The sequence below is a fragment of the Gossypium hirsutum genome, chromosome D10 (assembly GCF_007990345.1).
Source record: "Gossypium hirsutum isolate 1008001.06 chromosome D10, Gossypium_hirsutum_v2.1, whole genome shotgun sequence".
Lineage (NCBI taxonomy): Eukaryota > Viridiplantae > Streptophyta > Magnoliopsida > Malvales > Malvaceae > Gossypium > Gossypium hirsutum.
In genome coordinates this window covers 64,194,250-64,211,913 of record NC_053446.1, presented here as the reverse complement: position 1 = coordinate 64,211,913, position 17,664 = coordinate 64,194,250, and the positions used below count along the sequence as shown (strand labels likewise).

General features: G+C 33.3%; 2 protein-coding genes across 19 annotated transcripts; both read right to left on the bottom strand.

Annotated features, from left to right (window-relative positions):
* Positions 1–5,416: 5,416 nt before the first annotated feature.
* LOC107934396 (DEAD-box ATP-dependent RNA helicase 42) lies at positions 5,417–10,689 on the bottom strand. 18 transcript variants are annotated; one of them, XR_005919883.1, is made up of 5 exons: positions 10,533–10,689; positions 7,018–10,402; positions 6,608–6,744; positions 5,920–6,010; positions 5,417–5,839 (listed from the first exon to the last, which is right to left on the bottom strand). XR_005919883.1 is itself a non-coding variant. In XM_041103597.1 (3 exons), exon 2 carries the CDS (start codon positions 10,338–10,340, stop codon positions 7,020–7,022), a length of 3,321 nt encoding a protein of 1,106 aa, XP_040959531.1. In that variant the 5' UTR covers positions 10,341–10,402; positions 10,533–10,689; the 3' UTR covers positions 5,417–6,744; positions 7,018–7,019. The 18 variants fall into 18 exon arrangements, 5 of the variants coding, with proteins under 5 accessions (XP_040959531.1, XP_016722307.2, XP_040959532.1 ...); XR_005919881.1 differs by having other exon boundaries at positions 5,957–6,010; XR_005919879.1 differs by having other exon boundaries at positions 5,957–6,332; positions 6,608–6,706.
* A 2,598-nt stretch (positions 10,690–13,287) lies between these two features.
* LOC107934418 (triosephosphate isomerase, cytosolic) lies at positions 13,288–17,150 on the bottom strand. Its single transcript, NM_001327378.2, has 9 exons — positions 17,031–17,150; positions 16,699–16,774; positions 15,811–15,934; positions 15,410–15,494; positions 15,142–15,274; positions 14,544–14,638; positions 14,300–14,378; positions 13,645–13,727; positions 13,288–13,556 (listed from the first exon to the last, which is right to left on the bottom strand). The coding sequence occupies exons 1-9, from the start codon at positions 17,067–17,069 to the stop codon at positions 13,506–13,508; spliced, it is 765 nt and encodes a 254-aa protein (NP_001314307.2). The 5' UTR covers positions 17,070–17,150; the 3' UTR covers positions 13,288–13,505.
* Positions 17,151–17,664: the final 514 nt, after the last annotated feature.

Here is a 17,664-nt window from a genome sequence, read left to right as displayed (position 1 = left end):
ACTCTGGTGGTGCTGTTACATGTGGAGACTTGAATGCATTATCCCTTTCTGCTATTTAAGAATTTATCTGAATTGTAATCGTTATTAATAACTAATTGTCACTTGTACCGAAAAAATTATAAATAATATAAATAAAAACTATATTAAATTTGCATTTATAAATAAAATCTTGAATCAAAGTATATAAAATGACAATAATTACTCCAACACTATTATTTTTTGCCTACTCTTAATTTAAATTCTTGTAAATAAATAACACAACTGAATTAGTTTACACTCGTTAATTTTATGTCCCATAATATTAGCGTAACAAAGCACAATTATCGCTTATGCTATTAAAATATAATGCATGTTATTTTCAAGGGTAGATCTTGCCCTTAATATAATATCGAACAAAGAAAAATCTCAGACATAATAGATGTTTTTTCATTGGGAAGCGATGGAGGTTGAATCTGCCAAAAATAATATTTCTATGCTTAAACAATATACAAATAGTAATATAGGAAGTAAGTTCGATCTCGCAAGGATCGGGATATCTAAAATTATTGTTTCAACTTAATCAGGTTCCACGCCAGGCAGTTGTTGTGCCTACAACATGTGACAATCTGTGCAAAAATAAAAGAGAGAATTTAAATACGACAAAAGTAAAAATAATATAGATAATTGAAATTGAAAAAAACAGTAAAAATAAATAGAAACAAAATTAAATGGAATAAATTGATGTGATGATATTCTAGCTTCAGGCTTGATTTTTGCTTTGATTTCGAACTGATCCTTGATAACAAGTTTTCTCCTCCAATCGATAAGTCAATTATAATGATCGCACGTCCATGTATTCGTCGATTTCGCGCGACAAACTAGTAAACTCCTCCGAACTGTCCTCATTGTCACAAGTTGTGCCTACGCTACCAACAATTCTAAGATCAGAAATAGCAGTAAGCAAGTTAGGGTTCGCATCACTTTCCACATATGGCGAAGGTAGTGAGAACTAAGGAAGAGACCTCATTTTACAATAACTATAGAAGTAATTTATTAATTCTTCTTTGTATCCCAACAACATCAGTCCTAGATCATCTTTGGCCCCATGTGGCCACATGAACCTTTTAGACTACACCCTAACAACATCAGATACTTAACTATTACCACCCGATCTCCATCCGTTAGGGCTAAAGTTTTCCAGATAGAATCAAAATACATTCCTTGCGATTAAGACGTCCTCCAAATTTAGAATGCGGCCCTTGCGAAGCCTCTTAAATTACGCCTAACCCTCTCTAATCATAATGTTCTGCTAATTTAAACACATGTCCTTACATGGCGAGGACCACCCCGTGGGAAAATTGAAGTCATCGACGAGCTTACAATTCACCTCAATATACTTGCCCAAATTCAAACAGAAGTTATAGCACTTATTAAAAATTATAGATTCCACGTCTTTGCGAGGGAGGGGTGAAGTAGTAGAGACCTGATTAACTCCTTCGGTTGTCGGCCTTCAATTGGTACAAGTTTTGAAAAACAATAAGTGGTACCTCATCGCGTCGACAATTATAAACAAAATAAGCCATCGCGATCCACCAAGAGAACCAAGACAACTGGCCAGGTGCAATCCCGTAATCTTCAAGTAGGTGGCAAAAGAAATGGTGAAGAGGCAAATGAAACCCAACCTTTATTACGTGGAAGGGAAGTAGAAAATTGTTGTCACTAGTGTTGCTCAGACGATGCAAACTCATAGGAATTGAAAAATCATACACGAAATTGGGGATTTTAATCCCTCGCACTTCTAGGGCTCGAAACATGTCCTTCATCTTCGTAATACAGGCGTAGAAATTAACCTCAATAGGAACCCCCACCGCACGCTGTTGTGATGGATAGCTCGAAATTGCACGGCAATTACTGCCTCCCCTAGTTCTAGGCACGATCGTAACAGAAGGGTAAAAATACCCAAAGTAGAAAAATTCGCAGAAATCTACCTTAAAGAAAATGTTCCTTATCGATCGCAGCAGACAAAAATGTTCAAAACATTGATTTTTACGGCTTTATAACTCCCCTTTTAAAGATTTTTTTGCCCCTATACTTTAACGATTCAACTAACCAAGGACGAAGGAATTGAACAAGTATAATCCCTTCGTACACGTAGTGAGGTAAACGTTAGACTCCAATGACCAATGCATGTTTGGTAAGCCATTCAAATTTTAAATATTGGTTCTAAGAAGTGCCACTTTATAACCCTTCTTAGAATCGTCAAGGGTGACTATATAGTTATGGTATTTCCAATTGCCAGCCTGAAACTCAGGTATAATCTGGGTTACCGACCCATGACTCGAGTTTGAACCCCACCAGGTGGATACATAAAAGGTTCGCGGTGAGGGCTCGCGAGCTCTCCTCACGAGCCCAGTTCGCATGTCCCTGAGTGCTCACAAACAGAGAGTGCAAAGCCAAACGAGTGAACTGGCGAACACCTGGACCAGCGAACACATGTTAATTCTAGGATAGCATACACGTCGACATGCATAGAGCCTACTTAGAACATCAATTCCATGAATAATGACCATGTCAGATAAATACCCGATTCTTCTCCCCAAGAGAACACACATCAAAAACACTCAACAACAGGATAATATCATATATATGAAAAAAATGATCAACTTTTTTTATACTTCAGTCACAAGTAAAAACTTTCCTCCATTAGTAAATATTTTTTTATTTTTTAAAATTTGAAAAACACATTTCATAAATAAAATAAATTAGTTGCTTTATTCAATAATAAAAACATTAAAACATGTTTGAACCAATTTTACTATAATAAAAATATGAAAAAGAAAATAAAATTCCCTAAACTTACATGAATTCCCACTAAGATAAATTACATTTGTTTTTTTTTTTCAAACAATCTCATTGTAAGTTATGATCATATTTGTTCTTTTTTACATGATGTCTAAAACTACCCATATCCCCCAACTCATAAATAGAAAGGTAATATGCATCAACATACTCACACCCACGTCCTCCTACATTGGCAACAATGTCCATACCAATTAAGCCAAAATTCAATCGTTATTACAATTGTATTTAAAAAGGTTAAAATTTTGCATTACTTTGAATCAGAGTTAATTTATTTAAGTTTAAAATCATTGTTTTCTTTTTCCAATTTTAGAAAGCATTTTTTTAAAACAATTCTTTAGTTATTTTTTAAATTTTTACATATTTTCATTTTCAATCAGTGATATTCTCTTCAATGTTTTTCATTTTCCAAAAAATCAAAACCAAAATAATCTTTATTTTCGAAAATCAAACGAAGCCTTAATTATTAAAATATAATTTGTTACAACATAAAAAATAATAATTAATACAAAATTTAAACTTTAAAATTGAAAGGACGAATAAAACTCTAACCGAAAATAAGCCATCCTCGAAATAAGTAGAAGAAAGAAACCTTTGCTAGAAACAACTAATGTGAATGACTAAAAGTTATCAAAATTTTAATTTATTGCTAATTGCTAATTTAGAAATATTAATAAATCAGTAGGTCGTGAAACTAATATAAAAAGGTACTTATAAATGGGTCGTGAGACTAATGGGAATAATATCAAAATTATTATGTGAATTATTTTCAATGGTCAAAAAGATTGGTTGAAAATGAACCAAAGAGGAAAAAACTTAAATGTGCTAAAGGTAATTTTAGAAATTGAGATAATAAATGTTTTAGGGTTTGAAATAATTGGTAATATCTTTTATTTATGGTGCATAATAAAACAGAATATACTATATAGATTTGGTAATATATGACTGCATACTTGACTATACACATTGCCAACCACTTTTTGATTTGAAAATTTAAAATCAAAATTAAATCCCAATTAAGATTAAAACTTTAAATTATTTTAAAACTAAATGATTATAAATTCTATTCTTTTTAGAGTTTAAGTTGAAAATATTTAAGGATATGTACAAAAAAAAAGTAATAAAAATTAAGTGCTGATTAAATTATAAATTTTATTTGGTATTTTACTTAAAATTATATACTGAGAATCCTCTCTATTAAAAGATTTACTCACAACTTTTTACACCATTTTAAAAGAAAAACCTATCTTTTCATTTTTATTGTGGATAACATGTTTAAAATAAATTGCTGAAAATATTAAATATTAAATTCTTTTCAACACAAATAGAGCCTAAATTGAACTTTTTTGATAAAATCAAGCTAAACCAAATGTAAATTATGATTAACGAATTTGAGTCAGATTGGACCAACCTAAACCAAATCATAATGAGTTAGCATGGGGCTAAATTGTGTTATAATAGTGAAATGCAGGTTTTGTCCTCAAGCTGTATCAACAACAATGCTATGAACTAAGTCCTCAAAAGTCATCATAGAGAGTAATATGTGAACAATGGTTAGGATTTCTTTGCTATGCTGCTTTAAAGTTTTTTTATTATACTGACCTGAGTTGACCACAAGTTGAATATGTACTTTATATTTTTCCCTCAAATATTATTCTGATTGCTTATGCAAACCTTTTACTTTTTGTCCCAGAAAGACTCGACCAGTTCGGTCGGCACTGTTTGTGGAGGAGCCACATCAACAGGGGAAACACAGATCTGTTTCAATCTCAAAACCCTTAACCCACTAATCAAGTCGGAAAATACTACTACGATGAAGAATCTGTATGCATAATCCAAGCTATGAACTAATCTAGGAATATGATGATATAAATGAGATGCTTAAACAGAGCTCACATGTTGTGTCAATGTACTACCGCTTAACAATGACAAATAAAAAATAACTCTTCCGGCTCACCTAGCTCCGGTCAAAATCAAGATGGGGCAGCGAACTTATGATTGGCCAAAAGAAACCTCATCCGCCCAATTTGATCTGTGCCATTAGAAAATTAAACAAAATATTTCACCAAGATGCTTGTTCTAGCCGACAAACAAAACTCAAAAGTGGGAACAAGTGCTGTGATTGTAACTTGTCACAGTTAGTGTTTAACCAATTCGTTTGAATCTCAATATTACTCTGTACAATCGATGCAACACATAATATTCAACACCAAGCACTCAAGATATATACACAATAAATCATGTAGACACGTCCAAAACAACCGAGAAGCAGAGCATGAAGAGCATAACGAATATCGAGCAAGAAGCAGAGAGTATTATGCAGATCCAACAACATCAACCTAGAATGCACCATGGATACCTTTTCGTCAGAAGCTCAAGTCCGTTTGTCCGAAAAAGTTGACCATCATACCAGCAAAATCGTACCAGAAACACACAAATAGAACCCCAACCAAGCAACCCTGCAGGCTTTTGCTATATGCTGTTCACATATATACTACCTTCAAGAAAGGAAAAAACTCAGTCAAAGAACAAAATATGGTTAAAGAGTCAACTTTCCAAAGATCCAAGGACATCCACATAAACCAAAATGCAATCTCAGATTGATCCTCTTGAGATAGCATGGAAGTTCGCATTACGGAGCAAAATGTTATCAGTAACACCTAAGACATGAAAAAAGAAAAAAAAAATACATCATATTCCTCATCAAAAGAGTAATTTAATAGTATAGGAACATCATCGAATACTTTTTGACCATAAAGAAAAGAAACTTCATCATATCATATGGTTCTGGAACTAAAGCATCTTGTTCCATGATTTGACTTTCAGTTAACACCAATTTCTCGAGCAAGCACTCAGAAGCAGGATTTAAACCACCATCCATATAAAATTGACTAAAGGACTAGTGAATCCGAGGTCAAGGCAATGCATCAGAATGCACAAAACCCAAAACAACGTGCTCCCAAATCTGAAAATAATAGGCTTACATCTCCAGTCCTCAGACCTGAAAAACAAGAGAAAGAAAAATAAAAAAGAAAAAAAAAAGAATCCTTGTTAATCACCATTATTAAATGAAAGGTTAACCATGCATGTAAGAAAATCAGCCTTTATCAGCTAGTACTTTTGCGAAAGTTCCTCCCATAATGAAGATGAGAGCTAGTAATGGATATAATCTCTGCGACAAGAAATTGAAACATAAAATAGCATAAGACTCTAGGAAGAGAGAATAAGAAAACCTCTGAAACATCAGAAACGACAACAATATGAAACAGCATATTTATTTATGATTCTACCAGATATTTATGAAGTAAACCAAATAACTGCATATATATATGTAGAGAAATCAAAAGCAAGTCACAAGAATTAATAGGATCATTCAAGAAGAGCTCATGAGTTTCAAACGTCACAATTTGACAGTTAGAAAGAAAATCAAAGAGAAATATAACGTATGGAGGTCATAAGCTGTCACTTGATTGACAGGGGATTACACCAAGCATCTGGAAATAAAACAAAGGAATCAGTCATTGATATGTAAGATAATAGAACTTACCCGATGCATGACAAAAGTCCTTATTTCACATCCTTATAGATTCATTTAGTTAAATTACTTATTTCCTACCAAATTAATTCTACCAAATTATGTTGCCTCAGTCAAATATATGTCAATTAATTAGCAAACCACCTAAAAATCCATCATTAGTTTTTCCCCTTCAGAATAATAATACTACTATTATGGCCATTTTTAGTTAACAAATATCGTTTAGTTTCATACCCCGAAGAGGATGCGAGTCTTGAATCACACGAAGAGGAACGCCATCATGAAGATTGACTTTTGGGTCTGAGTGACAAGTCCAACCACAAATCCAACAATCTATGCAAGAGAAGAGCGTGTATTTTACTAGTTTATTCCTTGTACCAAAGATAAAGTCAAGATTAATCCAGACTTGCCTTTAATAAATATATTAGGTTCCATACTTAACTCCTATTTGACTTTCTTATCAGAAGAACTACAGTTCCACTTTTGTTAGAAAATTAAGCAACAGCGAACTTTTGCAACAAGCAACTAGTTAAAGCATAAATTAAAGGGTAAAAAATTTGAATATGAGCAACCAACAATGCAGATATACAGAAAAGCTAATGTAGAAAGTTTATCCCTATAATAAGTTGGATATGAGTTCTTACATCTACAAAACTTGGTATCTGCCGGGTTGAGTCCCACCAGGAAGTTGTAAGGACTGGTGTGAGATGTCTTCCAGCACACGTTTCAGTTCTGCCTTAGCTCTCTTAACAGATAACTCAGTAGGTCCTTCAATGAACAAGTAAAGCTTGCGTTCTCCTGGTCCTGGGATCCGACCAGGTGGGAAATACTGGCCCCTCGTAGTAATGGCAGCTCCAGTCCATTCCGATATTGGGCCCAAAGTTTCCTTGTGGGTAACCTTCCATCGAGCATTTTGTGGGAATTCATTAATCTCCAACTCAGCTTCATAATGTTCAGGCATAACATCAGCTTGAATCTTTGCTAGGTTATGCTGTAAATTGAGAGCAGCTTGCAGTGCAGCTTTTCGAGCAGCCTCTTCATTTGGAAGACCAGACAGCCCACTACCAGGAACAACTGCTGCAGTCCCAGGCATTGAGACACCATGTACACCAGGAAGAGAAATAGGCAATACAGCATTGGGAAGCAGTTGGCCAGATGATAGAGGATTCTGCATCAAAGCAGTACTAGCTTTGGAGGCAGCAGCCATGGCAGCTATCTGAGCAAGTGCTGTCTGCTGTGAGATGTCACCACCTGCCTTCCGCACCCCTTCATCTTCATCTTCCGAGTCTGACTTGTCTTCCTCAAACCCATATTCTTTTGCTTGTGCTTTCTTTGCTGCTTTTCTCTTTTCATCCTCCTCTTCATTGAATTTAAAACCACTTCCACCATAACCTGTTCCATGAGCCTGCTCAAGTCCCTGATTGACTTTTGCCATAAAGCCATCTGCGAGAGCTTTCAGGTCATCAGGAACAACTTGCTCAGAGAGTTCTAAAGCTTTTACGAGATCCGGTGCATATCTTGCATCCTCCTCAGAGATAAATGTGATAGCACAGCCTTTCCGCCCAGCTCTACCAGTCCTACCAACACGGTGAACATAATCTTCATAATGATTTGGTACATCAAAGTTAATCACTAATTCAAGCTCCTTTACATCTAAACCCCTAGCTGCAACACTTGTTGCAATCAACAAATTGCAAACATTGCTCTTAAAATCAGAAATGGTGGACTCCCGATCAGTCTGATCCTTGGCCCCATGAAGTGACAGGCAAGGGTAACCATGTTTGAGCAAATCCCTGAACAAAGCATCACACTTTTCTTGACTGTGGACAAAAATCAAAATTTTCCCCTTCTCATACCATTCACCTAGAAGTTCTAACAATCTTAGGAACCTTTCACTTTCTGGCCTCATCTCAACCAATTGGGTTATGTCCTTGTTCACAACACTTCTCCCACCAACCTGTATTTCAACAGGTTTATTCAACACTTTCCGTGCCAAAATCTCAACCTGGCGAGGGAAAGTAGCAGAAAATAGTACAGTTTGGCGATCAGGTCGAATATTTTGAACAATTCGAGTAATTTGAGGTTCAAAACCCATATCAAACATTCTGTCAGCTTCATCCAGAACCAAGTATGTCACTCTACGAAGATTACTAATTTTTCCCCCACTGGTACAAAGTATATCAATCATCCTACCTGGAGTACATACAACAATCTCTGTTCCCCTTTTTAATTCACTAATCTGCTGGGCAACACCAGAACCTCCATACACAGGAACACATCTGATTCCCATTACCTTGGTAAACTTCTTTATGTCACTATGAATCTGCTGTACAAGCTCCCTTGTGGGTGCCATAATGAGTCCAATAGGCCCATCTCCAGCTACTACAGGTGGCTGATCTTTAATATGCCTTAACATAGGTAACACAAAAGCAAGGGTTTTACCAGAGCCAGTTTTTGCTATACCAATGCAGTCTCGACCACTCATGATTACAGGCAGTGCCTGAGCTTGAATTGGCATTGGCTTCTCATAATTTAGCTTCCTTATTGTCTCTAATATTTTACTTGTGAGTCCAGTTTGATGCCAGGTTTTGATTGGTTTCGGCACATCCTTTCCATGTAACTTCAATTCCAATTCCTTCCTATAAGCAGACACTTCCTCCGGTATCATTCTAGATATCTCCTTAACTTCAATATAGAAATTTTTCCTGAATGGTTTATAATCAATCTTTGAATGGTCTACAATCGATAGTTTTTCAGCTTTTGTCTTCTTTACCCTTTTCATGAACTCATCATCGTCTTCATCTTCTAAATTCTCTTCGTCATTCTCAACATCCCCGTAATCCGAATCCGAATCTTCGCCGGGAATGATTCTCCCAAGTGCCTTGTTCGAACCTTTCTTTGGCTGCTGCTGTCCACCATTACTCAAGCCATCTTTTTTATCAGTCTTCAGGTTCCCATTGCTATCACTAGGAGGAGGATCAACAACTGCATTACTTAGCTTCTCAACTTCAGGTAGCACCATTGAATTCATAAAAGCATCTAATGGGTCAATTTCATCATCATTCTCAGCAACCCCATTATCCCCATTTTGGTCAACAACCATTTTATCTTTTCCATCCTCAGAATTCCCACCTTCATGCATTGCATCTCCAGTTACCTTACCATCAGGCTTAGCATTCTCATTATCATCGACCTCCATACTCATCTCCGCATTCATCGAAGAAGCCGCTTCATCATCATCTGATTCCCCTTCAAGGGTCCAAGCTTTACCAACCTTAGCCTCCTCCTCTTCAACTGCATTCCCTTCCCCACGTTTCTCCCTCTCCATTTCTTCCTTCTTCCTCCTCAACTCCTGCCATTCTTGAACCCTCCTCCTCCTTTTCTCCATCTCCTCATCCAATTTACGCTGCTCATCTTCCATTTCCTCTTCCCTACTTTTCTTCCCTTTCTTCTCCAACTCATCTTCACCACTCTTTTTCCTAACAGGACTCTCTCCCCTATTCGATTTACTCTCCTTCTCCTTATAATCATTGTTACAGTCATCTTCGTCATCGCGTTCCCTCCTTCGCCGCTTCCTATGTCGTTCCTTCTCCTCCTTGCTATCATCACTATTATATTCCCTCCTCTTCTCCTTTTCCCTCGCCTTCTTTTCCCTCTCCCTCTCTTTTTCCCTTTCCCTTTCTCTTTCTCTTTCCCTCTTCTCCCTTTCTCTTTCCCTTTCCCTTTCCCTTTCACGCTTTTCCCTTTCCCTTTCCTTCTCCCTAGCTCTTTCCCTCTCCTTTTCCTTCTCTCGTTCCCTATCTTTCCTTTCCCTTCCCCTATCTCGATGCTTTTCTTTTTCCCTCTCCTTTTCTCTATCGGAATCGCTGCTCTTCTCTCTCTCGGAACGACGCCGTTCACGATCCCTATCCCTATCCCTATCCCTATCTCTTCTCTCACGGTGCCTTCTCTTTTCTGAATCTTCCATTCCTCGAAAACCCTAAAACCAAAATAAAATCAAACTCCTTAGGTTTACGTCAAACCCAAACCCTAAAACAAAAGAAGGAACAAAAAAATGAATTAGGGATTTGCAAATAAACATAAAAGAATCGAATAACTAAATGTTAAAAAATGAAATTAAAACAAAAACAAAAATAAAGAACAGTGGAACTGGACTCACCGGACACCAACTCTTGTTCTTCAATGCACGAACACGATTCCCTTTGTCCCGTGTCCCTGCTTCTCTTTGCTCTTGCTGTATGCTTAAATGAATTGCTTTCGAGGTTTTTTTTAAGCTTATATAGGGGGCTGAAATTTGAGCTGGGCCGGTTTTTTTATTTCTTTTATTTGGCTTAATATAATATTTGGTACCTAAACTTTTTTTTAATTTCGTATCCAAATTTGACACTTTTTTCTAATTTGGTATCTAAACTTGACACTTTTTATTAAGTTGGTATATAATCTTTTTGTAGATTTAATTTGGTACCTGAACTTGAATCTTTTTTTCTAATTTGGTACCTAGTTTTTATTGTTCGATTTGGCACTTCTCAAATATTTTACAAATTACTTCAATATACTAAAAATGTTTTTCTGTTATGAGGTAGTAAAAATAATCAATGTATGACCAACATGTGACAAATGATATGATATTTTTTTGTACTTTATATGTTCAATTACTTTTAATTTTATTTATTTATTTTATTATTTTATTAATTGGAAATAATGAATTTTTTTAATTTGGGGTTTTAAAAATCATTTTTCTTATTTAACATTAATTCGTTAAGCATAGCTCAATACTTATTTTTTTAACATGGATTTCCTCTAATACTGACAATATTTTTATAGCATAAAAAAAACTAACATCATTAGTATTTTGCGTAATTTGTATAACATTTAATAAATTTAGGTATCAAATTGAACCTAAAAAAGCTTAGGTACAAAATTAGAAGAAAAAAATGCCAAGTTCAAGTACCAAATTGGGCCCAAAAAAAGTTTAAGTGTCAAATTATAAAAAAAATGTCAAGTTCAAGTACTAAATTGGGCAAAAGAAAATTTAAGTATACCAAATATTATATTAATCCTATTTATTTATTTGCAAAGTTGAAGGTGATTTGATTGGATGGTATTATTTGTTTTGGGTTTCTCATTTTAATTTTTTTAGATTCCTTTTAGAATTTCAGAATTTTTTTGAATTTTTTAAAAAACATGAACTTTTCAATTTTATAGCATTTTTATCATTTCACAACTATTTTATAATTTAGAAAAAAAAAGTCTCATCATATATATATATATATATTATTACAAAGTTGTAGGTTTTACGTGGCATGGAAACCTATTTTATTGAAATCTATTATGATAACACATGACAAATGTGTTATTCATCACAATTTTTTGTTATTTTAAAATTATAATATATTATTTTGAATAATATCAATCATTTATAAATTTAAATATTTAAAATAAAAAATAAATTAATTTTAAATTTATATAATTATATGTTAATTAAACATATATCGTGATCATTACACGATTATTTTCTTAAATTAATGGTTATAAATATATTTTTTAAAACACAAGCATTATAATCATTTATTTAAAACAATAAAATTGCTTTTAACTCTTTTTTTAATTTAAAATAATAAATTTAGAAATAAATAAACAAGAAAAAAAAAGTCGCTTATTAATTAGAATAATCAATGGTATATAAAATGGAGTTAAGGTAATAAATTAGAAATTTATAGCTTTTATGAATGAGTAAATTCCTTTTTAAACCCATCCATGTTTTCTTAAATTATTTGAAGTGCTCAATATTCCTAAATCACAATTTAAGTCCTCGTTGTTTTCAACCTTTTGAAATTTAAGAAACTCCTTTATTAAAATTACAAATTAGATTGGTTCTCAAGAAACATCTTTCAGTCAAACATCAAATAAATTATATAAGTAATTATAAATTTTATTTTTTTGAAAATAATAGTAAAAAAATAAGTTTAATATTATTATGTTCTGAAGTCTGATTTTACAAATAAATATGATTACAGAAAATATATTTTTTATTTTTATTATAATATTAGCAAAAAATTATATACATAATTAAAAAAAAAACAATGTACACCATAATTCCGTGCATCACAAAGAGAATTAGTATATTATATTATAAAGTTTTAGACTCCTGGTTGACATGGAAACCTAATTTTTTGACACATGACATACTCATTTTGTCAACATGTGACAATTGTTTACACAACTAATTTTTTATTCAACCTCAACTAGAGAACACTTATTCATCTCACACTTACCTTATAAATAAGTGTAAATATCTTCATTATTTTCATAAACTCACGGTTTTAAATTATTTATATATTATTGATATATAATAATATATTATATATGAAAGAGAGAAATAATAATTCTTTTGGCTTGGTAATAAAAAGTTTTGAGATATATACTTAAGTTTTTTTAATTTAAAAATAGAATAATATGATAAAAAAAAGATACATATTTGAGATAAAATTTTTTACAAAAACTTGAGATAAAATATTGTTATCAATGCAAAAGAACATGAATGTAAAAGAACATAAGTTTAAACACTCAAACGCATTATACCCCTATTTATAAGTTGAGAAAAGATTATGGTAATTCTACATATTATGTCAAAGAGAACCAATATGATCCAAACCTTTAATAAAATTATTCAAATATATATATAGTAGGATAAATTTATTTTTTATTTTTTATAAATTACTAAGTACTTGGTTTATTAAATTCTAGCCAAGTTTTGAGTTGAATTTAAGCTGAAGTCAACCCGATTACATCCTATGCTACACTACAAATGCTTTATTGCAATGTTAATTTTCTAACCTACAAATAGAATATGTGTGTGTGTGTGTACAAATGCATGGCTGGACTGAGATAAAAGAAAATCATGGAAATAAAACTTATTGAAATGAAAAATGCATTTCTCGGGAAACAGTAAAACATGTTAATAGTACAGAAAATCCAGTTTAAGGTACTGGTGTGAATCAAAGCATGAATTATTCCTTGAAAATTAGTATTTTATTTTCTTTATAAAACTCTTATTATGCAACAGATCCTAAACCTTCCATTCCCAAGCAACAGCTACTGCAAGTACTCTCAAAGCTTCCAACCGAAAACCTTAGGCATTCTTCTTCACCTCAGCAGATTTTATGATATCAATGAACTCCGGCTGCCGATAGTACAACATAACATGATAAATATCATACCGAAATAAATAGAAGAGAAGGAAAGGAGAAGAAGTATCAATATTTTTTTACCTTAAGTGAAGCTCCACCGACCAAGAAACCATCAACATCAGGCTGAGCTGCTAGTTCCTTGCAGTTTGCAGCAGTGACGGACCCTGAAAATAATAGGGCATCCGGTTCATAACAAGAGCAAGAAACTGGGAAGAAAATGCTACTTGTATTTTGCTATAGATTAAGGGATTTTTGTATAAAAAAAGGTCACAGTTTAGGAATACGAAAGGAGACTACGGCTGTTGAGATTTGAATCCTAAACCAATTGGATGCCACCTAGTTAAGGTGGTTGAATGAGCCACAACTGGGTTAAACCTTGTATTCACTATTGTTAAAAGCTATGTTACTAGGACTCCGGTGTGAATGTTAGATATTAGCATGTGTCCGATATGGGTATATTCAGTCTTTTTAAAGTTTTTACATATTCAGAGGGCCATTAGAGAGTCATATCCGAATACAAGTCAAACACATAGTCGTGGACACGGGTACTTAAAAAATATATTGAAGCAACATGAGTACTTGAGAATCTAGCTTTCTTGTTTAACCTGTAAATAAGGGCAAGCCTTTCTTAATATTTTACAGAAACATATTTTTGTTTATGAACTATTAAGTTGAATATCTTAAGAATATGAAGTCTCAAAAAGAGAGGCAAGAGTAAAAGGATGATGTCAAATACCTCCATAAATAATCCGGGTTGATGCAGCAACTTCGGGACTAACATTAGCCTGAAGCCATTTCCTCAACTCAAAATGTACCTATTACAGACATAAAAACTTTGTAAGTAAAACTTCACAAAGGAAAATTATGTACAAGACAATCCACATTATTCCTAGAAATTAAACGCAAATTATGACCTAAGGTTTTTCTATATTGCATACATAATTATGATGAGGTTCTAAAATAAAAACAGCCTAACTTACTTCCTGAGCTTGAGCTGGAGTAGCAACCTTCCCGGTTCCAATAGCCCACACAGGCTCATATGCCAAAACGACATCAGTCCAGTTTGATATTTTTGCTGCCATTGGAAATTACACAGGAAACCCAACCTATGCTTAGATTTTGTAGCAGTCTCAATTTAGTGATGCAAAAATAGCATTTTTTTAAAAAGACCAGGGTGTGTACTGAAATATACTGATACCAAGGTGAGTAACCACTCATTTTCACATGAATATCAATGGAATACAGTCATAAACAAACATTATTTTGAAAATAAAAATATCTGACACTAAATAAATATGCAGCAACAAGAGTACAATGCAGAAAGGCATGAAATATTTCATAATGTTTAGATGTTCAAAATAGACTTCTCTCAAGAGAAGTGAGAATAGAACATACGGAAAGAAATTGCTGCAACAATGCATGTGATAGAACAAATATAGCATCTAAATAATTAACAAATATTGGTGACACCAAGCCATTGACACAACATCTGCTACCTTGCCACATATAAGTTTAGAGTATCACCAAAAGAATTGCACCAGGGGCTTTATAAAGGTAAAGAAGGCATTAAATACATACCTGCAATTGCTTTAGTTTGTTCAGCAACAACCGCCACAGTAGATCCTGCTTCACGTTGCTCAAGTGTTTCCCCAATACAAGCTATCACCTTCAAGCCTTGAGCAAGTGCATAAGCAACCTTATCCGCAACGAACTAAAACAAAAGAACCAAAATTGGGAAGTTAACAAAATGCTGAAAGTTTAACTGATAAGAAAAAAATGAGTATAAGTCATAGTATTGGAAATATAAGAGATGTTAGTATTTATAGTCCGATCAAACACAAGTTACCTCATTTGACTCCTTCAAAATAAGTCTCCTCTCAGAATGACCAATAATAACCCAAGGAATGCTCAAATTGACAAGCATCTCTGCACTGAAAATTAAAAAAGAATTCATAACTTAAAAGATCTCTCATCCGTAAAGCAAACCAAACTAATGGCTGTATCAAATTTCACTGATGTGAAGCATTTGCTCAAAGCCTCAAATATACATATACATCATCCTTTCTTTGCTTGTCAATGTTTTATTTGTTCCTATGAAACAGGAAAATGACGCTAAATGTCTGGTTAACCAAAAGCAGAATAGCATCTTAACCCAAAGAATCGAAAGGGAAAGTCGATTGAAGAACAAAATAAAAGGTATGGAAAGGCTTAAACAAAAGTAATAGTATAAAGGAAATGAGGGCATACCTAACTTCACCAGTGAAAGCACCTCCTTTCTTGACCCAACAATTTTGTGCAGCGACATGGAAATCGGGTCTCAGTGAAGTTTTGACCAAAGGAAGGAACACAAATGGAGGGCTAACCACAACCTCTGTATAAGGATAGCATGTTACCCCAAATTAGCCATCCATTATATCATCCCTTTTGAGTTTTGATAACAATAAAAGAGAAACTAATTGTAGCAAAGAAAACAACAAGTATAACAATACAAGAGGCAAAACATCACTGATCCAATTACAAAAACCAATGCTTATCAAGGAAATCAGTCAGAAAACGGCTAGGTAACTGTATGATTAAATTAAACCCAAAGAAAACAGAAAAACAATAATGAAATTTGAATGGATCCACGGTGCATACTCTATAAATTTCTTTTATAAGAAAATGAAAAAAAGCAAATAAACAACACTTTTTTATGAAATTTAGTGTTTCCATCAATGATAAATGCTTCAAAACTGCAGTACATTTTAGCTCCTCCAAAAAGAAAATAAACCACAGTACAACAAATCAAGTTCAAACCTACGTTTGAGAACATGAATTTTAAATTTTTTTATTTCTTTATAAATTGTGAGAATGGAATGCAAGCATAATATATAATTAATTAAAATTCAATATGATTACCTTTTGAAATGCATAAAACATGATTTTCACAGTCACAAATACTTACGGGTATTTCAAATTCACCAGTGAACAGTCATCCAACAAATCCATGACTTTGGAAAATAATCATGAGTGAAACATTTTAATGTGCTTTTTTACACAATTTATACTACTTTTCAAATCTAAATCCCTCTTTTGAAATCCAATTTTCCAAACTCAGCCTGAATTTCTTTTTTAATAGTAAATCAATTGGCTTACCAACAACATCCTGAGAAGGCACCTCTCCAGCATTCAAAGTACTCACAATCTTATTCACTTCCTCAGTGGTTCCATTCTAAAAAAAAAAATTATCGCTTCAAATTAGACATCGAGTTCACTTGTTTATATGACCGAACAAGAAAAATCATACATCGTTACATTATTAAAGATCTATCAAGAATAGCAACTTTTCCCTAACACGATTAAATAATAATTGTAAAATCAAACAGAAAATAGATCACCCGATTCTAATCTCAGTCAAATTCTTGAAATACTTCCGCAAAAAAAGTAAAAATAAAAAATAATGCAAAAATCCGAAGAGAAATACTTACGCATTTCCAATTGCCGCCAACGAAGAATTTCCTTCCCATAATTTTCTTTCTCGACGATCACGAAAATTCAGCAAAGCTCAGTTTAAAGTCTCAACAAAGCTCGAACAGATTTTTGGCCTTGGCTTTGGTCGCTTCTGGATTGCTATATAAAAAATTAAAAAAATTGTATTAAAGTGAAAGTACTGTTATATCCAATAGATTCGAATATTCTTAGAAGATATTAGGGGTAATTAAGTAAAATTGAAAGATGGATCGGGTTTTCGGATTTTTGAGGCCCATGTGTAGCGGGGCCCAGAGGATTAGGTACGGAACCTTTAACGTCCACCACTCGATACTGATGCGTTTTCGGCATCATGGGTCATGCGCAACTTTGATGATTGTGGTGGGCATTTTATTTTAGTTACTTTTTATGAATTTTGCTACCTATTAGCCAATCAATTATTTTCTTTTTAAATATATTGGAAAATGTAAATAAGTTATCGATTTTTATATTTTTGCACGATGTTATCGTTATTTTAAATAAAATAATATATTAATCTTCATCTTTTAAATAATTTTTTTCTTTTTCTTTTTGACTAATATGAATTTAGCTTGATTTTATAATGTTTTTGAAATATTAGTCTTTTAAAATGTA